Genomic DNA, 9,390 nt, shown 5'->3' on the forward strand with positions numbered 1-9,390 from the left:
TATTTCAGTTGTTATCTTTATGCCCAGGTATGTAAAACTGTCAGATGGCTTAAACTTGCCTACAAACTGATTAGGCTTTTCCCTCTCTTTTCCATTAAGTAGCATGATGGATGATTTACTATTATTTACCTTATATCCTGATATATTCCCAAATGTTTCAATAAGGTTTAGTAGTGATGGAATTGACCGATTTAAATCTTTGAGAAAAAGGACTACATCATCTGCAAACAAGGCTATTTTGTGGTCGTATTGCCCAAGCTGAATCCCACGTATATTCTCATGTGACCTAACGGCTCTTGCAAAGGGTTCAATGGCTAAAATGAAGAGAAGCAGGGACAAAGGGCATCCCTGACGGCACCCTCTTGATATAAGAAAGGGTTTAGATGCCATAGTACTGGTCAGGACCTCAGCTGTTGGTCTATTGTAGAGTAGTTTGACCCATTTGCGAAATTTTTCCCCGAAGCCAAATCTTGAAAGTATCTCAAATAAATAGGGCCATTTGACCCTATCAAAGGCCTTTTCTGCATCTAGGGCCAAAAATGCAGTATCTGACACATCCTGACTATGCAAGATGTTCATTACTCTCCTAACATTATGAAAGCCCTGTCTACCCTGAATAAACCCATTCTGGTCCTCACCTATTATGTCAGGGAGTAGCGCCTCTAATCGTCTTGCTAGCACCTTGCTAAGGACTTTAGTGTCTGAGATTAGGAGACTGATTGGACGCATATTCTCGCATCTGGTATTTGGTTTTCCGGGTTTTAGTAGAAGAGTTATTAGGGCCTCTCTTAACGAGGTGGGAAGAATTCCATTTTGGAATGCCTCACAAAACATTTTAGGATAGGCGTCAGTAGTTTATCCTTAAATTTCTTATAGATGTCAATCGGGAGACCATCAGTGCCTGCAGCTTTTCCTGACTTCATAGAGTCTATAGCTTCTGAGATTTCAGTTAAACTCAAGTCTATATCCAAATCTAATTTACACTCCTCTGATATGTTTGGAATATTTAGGTTATTGAGGAATTGGTTTTGTTGCCTCTAATGGTTTTGATGTTGAGGAGTGCAGAGTTTAGGTTTGACAGCAGCCTGTCTGCTGTAGGATCTCACCTACAAAGAGATACTTGACATTTCAGGACTAGATGAATGACACATTTCATGTACTGCTTGAGTTGCAAGTATTTTTGGGAAAGCTTTGTGAAATGAACAAATGTCATGTAGAATCACTTAAAGATATACTTAGCGCTACAACCTGCTTTGGGAAAGCCACGCCAGAGCAACATTTACAGTGGAGTTCACCTTGTTTTTCTGCCAGGTTCATCATGACAGAACACAATACCTTTAACAACCTCCGTGTGTCGATATCTGAACACCTAGTTCACCAGCAAAAGAAAAAAGTTCCCAGTGGTCAGTCTGCCCAGGGGCATCGAACAGACCTGGACTCCATATTTATGGTGTGTAAATGTACAACAACACCTTCTACTTCAGCTACAGAAGAAAAACCAAAGTTGTAGTTGTAGTCTCCATACTACATTCTTTAAACCAGAGGGCTTTCAAACCATGCAACATGGATTTGATGTTGTGTTCCACGATTTCAATACATGAAACTTTAATTTATGTAGTATTCTGTTCCAGCCTCTTGAGGAGAACATTGTCACGTTTGTGAAGAACGAGCTGAAAAGGTTCCAGAGGGTTCTGAGTCCAGATTACCCAGAATGCATAGAGAGGCAGAGGGAAGATGAGGAGGTGGTCGACGGTGAGGAGGAAGAGCAGAGGAGGAGCAGCAGAGAGGCTTTTCTGCAGATCACACTACACTTCCTGAGGAGAATGAAGCAGGAGGAGCTGGCTGACTCTCTGCAGAGCAGTAAGATGCTTTTTACAGGATGTAAAATTAGAGATGTTTACATTTCCAAACTCTGAATATTCTGTACACATCTGCATCAGATCTATACAATTCTTCTGGGCTGCACGCACAGTCAGAACATGTTTGTCCGCTACTGATGAGTTGAATAGATATCATGGAGTAGGAAAATATATACATACACACTGAAATCCACTCATTGATTTAATTTGTTGTTTGTTCATTCAGAAACTCTTGCTCCCATCTGCCAACGTCAACTCAAATCTAATCTTAAGGAGAAGTTTCATTGTGTGTTTGAGGGGATCGCTAAAGCAGGAAACCCAACACTTCTGAAGCAGATCTACACAGAGCTTTACATTACAGAGGGAGGGAGTGGAGAGGTCAGTGATGAACATGAGGTCAGACAGATTGAAGCAGCATCCATGAAACCAGCAAGACCAGAAACAATAATCAAATGTGAAGACATCTTTAAACTCTTACCTGGAAGAGATAAACCAACCAGAACATTGATGACAAAGGGAGTGGCTGGCATTGGGAAAACAGTCTTAACACAGAAGTTCACTCTGGACTGGGCTGAAGACAAAGCCAACCAGGATATACAATTCACCTTTCCATTCACTTTCAGAGAGCTGAATCTGCTGAAAGGGAAAAAGTACAGCTTGGTGGAACTTCTTCATCGCTTCTTTATTGAGACTAGAGAAGCAGGAATCTGCAGGTTTGACAGGTTCCAGGTTGTGTTCATCTTTGACGGTCTGGATGAGTGTCGACTTCCTCTAGACTTCAAGAAGAACAAGATCCTGACTGATGTTACAGAGTCAACCTCAGTGGATGTGCTGTTGACAAACCTCATCAAGGGGAAACTGCTTCCCTCTGCTCGCCTATGGATAACCACACGACCTGCAGCAGCCAATCAGATCCCTCCTGAGTGCGTTGACATGGTGACAGAGGTGAGAGGCTTCACTGACCCACAGAAGGAGGAGTACTTCAGGAAGAGATTCAGATATGAGGAGCAGGCCAGCAAAATCATCTCCCACATCAAGACTTCACGAAGCCTTCACATCATGTGCCACATCCCAGTCTTCTGTTGGATCACTGCTACAGTTCTGGACCATGTGTTGAAAACCAGTGAGAGAAGAGACCTGCCCAAGACCCTGACTGAGATGTACATCCACTTCTTGGTGGTTCAGTCCAAACTGGGTAACATCAAGTATCATGGGAGAGCTGAGACTGATCCACACTGGAATACAGAGGGCAGGAAGATGATTACATCTCTGGGAAAACTAGCTTTTGAGCAGCTGAAGAAAGACAACCTGATCTTCTATATAGCAGACCTGAGAGAGTGTGGCATTGATATCAAAGCCGCATCAGTGTACTCAGGAATGTTCACACAGATCTTTAAAGAGGAGCGTGGGCTGTACCAGGACAAGGTCTTCTGCTTTGTCCATCTGAGCATTCAGGAGTTTCTGGCTGCTGTTTATGTCATCACCTCATTCATCAACTATGGTGTCAATCTGCTGTCAAAACCACAATCAACCCCCACACTATCTAAACCAAGAGACAAATCTACACTAACACACCTCTACCAGAGTGCTGTGGACAAGGCCTTAAAGAGTCCAAATGGACACCTGGACTTGTTCCTCCGCTTCCTCCTGGGTCTTTCACTGGAGACCAATCAGACTCTCCTACGAGGCCTGCTGAAACAGACAGGAAGTAGCTCACGGACCAATCAGAAAACAGTCCGGTACATCAAGAAGAAGATCAGGGAGAATCCCTCTCCCTCTCAGAGAAGCATCAATCTGTTCCACTGTCTGAATGAGATGAATGACCGTTCTCTAGTGAAGGAGATCCAACAGTACCTGAGATCAGGAAGTCTCTCCACAGACAAAATCTCCCCTGCTCAGTGGTCGGCTCTGGTCTTCATCTTACTGTCATCAGAAGAAGAGCTGGACGTGTTTGACCTGAAGAAATACTCTGCTTCAGAGGAGGCTCTTCTGAGGCTGCTGCCAGTGGTCAAAGCCTCCAATAAATCTGTGTAAGTGCAAAGACAACTGGAGAGATTCAATAAATTAAACCTAATATTCATACGGGAGAGAAAAAATAAATAGTTCTTCTTTGTCTTTATCATTAATTCTTCTTCAGGCTGAGTGTCTGTCAGCTGTCAGAGAGAAGCTGTGAAGCTCTGACCTCAGTTCTCAGCTCCCAGTCCTCTAGAGTGAGAGAGCTGGACCTGAGTAACAACGACCTGCAGGATTCAGGAGTGAAGCTGCTCTCTGCTGGACTGGAGAGTCCACACTGTAGACTGGAAACTCTCAGGTAAAATCAGATTATGATGCTTTTGTGTAACAATATGTTGTAACTATAACTACTGTTTTTTATGTCTTTGTGTTCTACTTTTTGTGTTATTTACGGTTATATACATTTTCTGTATTGATAAAACAAAATCATTTTGTATGGTGTGAACCCTGTATGATAACAAAGTATTGTGTTATATTCTTCTTCTTTTCTACTCTGTTCCTTTTAATTCTATTAAAAGGGTGGACAGAGTTAAAGCATCATGTTTGAGCTCTGAAACATAAAATGTTCCCTGCTCAAATGTACTTGAGTAAGAAACTGAACCCCTTCGTTCTGACTGACAGTGAGTTGTTCTGGAAAGCTAAAATATAAAGGAAAATGCTTCTATTAATTTTGTCAGATTGAATCAAAACAAGCTCACAGAGAAATGCTGTCAGGAGTTGTCGTCAGTTCTCAGCTCCCAGTCTTCTAGTCTGAGAGAGCTGGACCTCAGTAACAACGACCTGCAGGATTCAGGAGTGAAGCTGCTCTCTGCTGGACTGGGGAGTCCACATTGTAGACTGGAAACTCTCAGGTAAGATCAGTTTACAGTTTTTCCCATGGTGCAGCAAATTCAGGTCATGCAGTCAGTCAGTCATTCAGTCAGTTAGTCGAGTAACGCTTATTGAGATCGTGAGATGGCCTCTAGAGGGAGCTGACAGGTTGTGTTGTGAAAATGTCGAGAAAGAAGAAACTAGACATTCTTTCCTATTTTCAACCCAATGTGAGGGATAAAACAATGTGTTCAAGTGAATTTAACTTGTTTCTGTGCAGTAGCACTGTTATGAGCAAAGCTAGGCTACTGTATTTCTCCCTCTCCCACCATGCTGACGTTCCTAAACAGCCCAATGGACAGAAATCTATCCGTCAATAATTTGGTTGGTTACATTGTAACTTTAGTTCTCTGAGTGAAGAGACTATCTCTCCACTCCGTTACATATTCCATATGTACGGGGAATTACCCCGCTGCTGTCAGAGTACGTGGATATTTCTTTAAGACACACCGGCTTTCCCGGTCACGCCCCACAGTTCACCTATAAAGCACCTGTGCTGGCATGGAATCACTCATAGTTTGATCCAAACGTCTCTCCGAGCAGCCTAAAAGCTGGAGAGATAGTCGCTTCACTCAGAGAACCAAGGTTACAATATAACCACACGTTCAAGACTATCTCTCCACTCCGTTACATATTCCATATGTACGGGGTAACTCTTTAAGACACCCCGTGAGGAGACGATGCAGCCCACAAGCCCAATGCACAAATATGTAATAAACTATTTACAAATGTACACTATTTACATACCAATCAGGTCAAGGCCCTGCAAGACGCCAAGGCCAAGCCTGAGAGACAGAAGGGCTGCTTAGGCTAGTCGCAGACGCAAGACAGTCGTAGACGCAAGACTGACCCAAGGAAAACAGATAAAGGCCCCGCAAGACGCAAAGGCAAAACCTGTGAACAGAGTGGCCACTCAGATCAGCCCGCAAGTCACTAAGCTGACCAAGGGAGACAAAAAATGGTGGAAAATAGGCATGGCCTAGTTGTCTACAGATGAGTCACACCCAGCACCCGCTCCCTGAAGGAGGGACTGGCTGCTACATTTAGACAGTAGAATCTTGAAAATGTGAACTGAGATGACCGTGTGGCTGCTGTGCATATGGTAGTGAGAGAGGCTCCCCGCCACAAGGCCCATGAGGTAGCCACACCACGAGTCGAGTGCGCCCGAACCCTGGACGGGACAGGCACACCCAAGAACATGTATGCCCGCTGAATTGTGTCCACAACCCAGTGGGACAGCCTAGACTTCGACAAGGACCTGCCCAAATGGCTGGAGTTGAGGCAGATGAAGAGCTGATCAGTCTTCCTGACGGCCTGTGTGCGCCGGATGTACTCTGCCAAGGCCCTGACAGGGCACAGCATGGACTCCTGGTCTCCTTCAGAAGAGGAGAGTGACTGCAGCTCAATTGACTGGGACAGGTGGAGCTCACATAGAGCCATAGGCAGAACCTGCAACAGTCACTGTGAACTGACAGTGCTTGGAGCTCGCTTATCCTCCTGGTGGAGGTTATAGCTAGCAGAAATGCAGTTTTAAGGGAAAGCCATTTCAAATCAGCAACCCCAAGGGGCTCGAAGGGGGGATGCTGAAGTGCACCAAGGACTAAATCCAAGTCCCATGGAGGGACTGAAGGTCTAGTCCTGCACACTGTAAGCCTCTGGGCACCTCTAAGGAACTGGGAAATCAAGGAGCAGCCATCCTCATTCAGTGCATATCCACCGACACAAACTGCTTTGATTGCCACCACCATCCCTTGCAGGGTAACGGCAGACTTCCCTGCCTCCAACTGGGACTGCAAGAACAACAGGATGTCCTGGGCTGCGGCTGAGTAGGGATCCACTTAGTGAGCCCCACACCAAGTGGTAAATAGCCCCCAATGGTATGAGTAGGCAGCCCTAGTGGATGGTGCCCGGGCCTCCTGCATAGTCCTCACTACAGGCTCCGGCAAGCCTAAAGCCAGGAGTCTGCCCCTCTCAGGGGCCAGGCCACCAATCTGAGCCCCACCGGGAAGGGGTGGAACAGGGTCCCGCTCGTTTGAGACAGCAGGTCCCTCCGAAGCGGGAGCTCCCATGGCGTCCTGTCCAAAAGAGGCAGAATCGCTGATAGACCACTGGTCCTAGAGCACTCCCCTTTGCTATGTTGGCTGAATCCCTCCACCAGCAGAGGGCTCTGTGAAGGGGGAGAAAGGGGGGTAATATGAGACTGGACTGCTGTAGGCCTAAGAATAGGGGAAGGCAGGGTGACCTGTCAGGGCCCTGAACCCTCCCCTTTTTCCTTTGTGGCTTCATCCATTTTCCCAATTTTCCCCCTGGGCACTTCAGAAAGAGGGTCCCACCGAGCGCGTTAGCTCATGAAACCGCAAACAATACGCTGGTATAGGGAATCACAGCCACGGCAGCTGAAGAGAGACAGAAACACCGTAGCTGGGAGGCCACCAGAAACAGTGCCCAAAAAGAAAAGAAAAATAGAGCAAAGGAAACAGCAATCCAGGGAGGCTGCCCGTAGACAGACGCCCAAACTACAACAGGTAGTAAATTGAGTGGAGAACTCAAACTGAACCAAACAAAGCCGTATCTTACATGTATGTGTGTGTGTGTGTGTGTGTGTGTGTGTGCAGGCTGTCAGGCTGTCTGCTCACAGAGGAAGGCTGTGCTTCTCTGGCCTCAGCTCTGAGCTCCAACCCCTCCCATCTGAGAGAGCTGGACCTGAGCTACAATCATCCAGGAGCCTCAGGAGTGAAGCTGCTCTCTGCTGGACTGGAGGATCCACACTGGAAACTGGACACTCTAAGGTATGGAGAGTCACACACATTTTCTCTGTCAGACTGGCTGTGTCCACACTGCAGCTAAATACAGCTGTTGCTCCACATTGGAGCTTCATCCTGTTCAGTTCACACAGTTCAACAACCAAACTCACTAACTAAAACATTCAGGTATTGATACTGAATTTGAGAGTGGATGCAGTCAGTCTGAGTAGTGTGAACGAGAACCGGACTGGACAGCTGGTTGTTACGTGATGTGGCGCAAAAGTAGTTATGTTACGTAACTTTATCATCATTAATTTGAAAGAGATGGAGGGAAGTGTTGTGTTATATGGAAAGTTATGAATGTTATTGGTTCCATTATCAAAGGGATTATGCTGATCTGACTTTACCCCCCCCCCCCCAGTGTGGACCATGGTGGAGCGCAGAGGTTGAAACCAGGTCTGAGGAAGTGTAAGTGTGTATTTAGTTTGATTCATGAACACAAAGCAGCAAACATTCAGTTTCTATTTAAATAGAAAGCTCATGTGTGACATCTGTTCATTCAAATCCTACTCTGAAAAAGGGTGGCTGACAAAATGTCATCAAGAAACTGAAGATAAATAAATCAACCAATCATAAACACACCAGGTGTATTAGATGAGAAGCTGCTGCTGTATTGTGTCTTGTTCTCTCCATCAGATGCCTGTGAACTCACACTGGACCCAAACACAGCAAACAGAAACCTCTTCCTGTCTGAAGACAACAGAAAGGTGACAGAGGTGAGAGAGCAGCAGCCATATCCTGATCACCCAGAGAGATTTGACTGCTGGGATCAGCTGCTGTGTAGAAATGGTCTGACTGGTCGCTGTTACTGGGAGGTTGAGAGGGAAGGAGTGGTTCATATAGGAGTGACTTGCAGAGGAATCAGTAGGAGAGGAGAGGGTGCTGACTGCAGGCTTGGAGGGAATGACAAGTCCTGGAGTTTGGAGTGCTTTGGTAATAGTTACTCTGCCTTTCACAATAACAGAAGAAAAGCCATACGTTCCCTCTCCTCTGACTCCAACAGAGTAGCAGTGTATCTGGACTGGCCTGCTGGCACTCTGTCCTTCTACAGAGTTTCCCCTGACACACTGATCCACCTCCACACCTTCTACTCCACATTCACTGAACCACTCTACCCTGGGTTTGGGGTTGAGTTTTGGGTTGGGCTTGTATCCTCAGTGTCTCTGTGTCAGATAGAGGAGGGAGAGAGAAACACTCACACTGCTGACCAAAGACAGCTGCTGAAATGATGGTTCACTCACAGGAGCACACACACGCACACATGCACACACACACACACACTCAGACACACATACACCTGAATGAAAACTTGTTCATGCATGCTTTACAGGTCTCTCGAAAAAAGCTATTAGACAACTGCAGCTCATCCAGAATGCTGGTGCCAGGGTTCTAACCAGCACTAAGAAAATGGGCCACATCAGTCCAGTGCTGAGATCACTGCATTAGCTTCCTGTGTGCCAAAGAATTGAGTGTCATATTTATAAAGCACTCAATGGTTTAGGGCCAAAATACATTTCTGATCTCCTTCAATTTTATGAACCCGCCAGACCCCTCAGGTCTTCAGGTACTGGTCTGCTTACTGTTCCCAGGGTCAGAACAAACCATGGAGAAGCAGCTTTTAGTTTTTATGCTCCTCATGCCTGGAACAAACTTCCAGAAAATCTGTGGTCTGCCTCCACCAAGAAGCTTTTAAATCAGGACTTAAAATGTTTTTCTTTGCCAACACTCATCCGCACTGTAATAGTTTTACGTATTTTTATTTTCTTTTAAATGTGATTTTAATGCACTTTTCACTTTTCTAATCTTCTTGCACTGTCTTTTTATCTGTCTTTATTTTTATTTTA

At 45.5% G+C, this 9,390-nt stretch overlaps 1 protein-coding gene across 1 annotated transcript; it reads left to right on the forward strand.

Annotated features, from left to right (window-relative positions):
• Positions 1–1,422: 1,422 nt before the first annotated feature.
• LOC139643876 (NLR family CARD domain-containing protein 3-like) lies at positions 1,423–8,886 on the forward strand. The gene is made up of 8 exons (XM_071519163.1): positions 1,423–1,450; positions 1,632–1,860; positions 2,086–3,889; positions 3,997–4,170; positions 4,550–4,723; positions 7,358–7,531; positions 7,908–7,954; positions 8,183–8,886. The coding sequence occupies exons 1-8, from the start codon at positions 1,448–1,450 to the stop codon at positions 8,773–8,775; spliced, it is 3,198 nt and encodes a 1,065-aa protein (XP_071375264.1). The 5' UTR covers positions 1,423–1,447; the 3' UTR covers positions 8,776–8,886.
• The last annotated feature ends 504 nt before the right edge of the window (positions 8,887–9,390 follow it).

The sequence above is a fragment of the Centroberyx affinis genome, unplaced genomic scaffold (genome assembly GCF_046629955.1).
Source record: "Centroberyx affinis isolate AG114_WGS23_722 - 3 ecotype Tasmania unplaced genomic scaffold, CSIRO-AGI_Caff_v1 ptg000056l_1, whole genome shotgun sequence".
In the NCBI taxonomy this organism is placed as follows: domain Eukaryota; kingdom Metazoa; phylum Chordata; class Actinopteri; order Beryciformes; family Berycidae; genus Centroberyx; species Centroberyx affinis.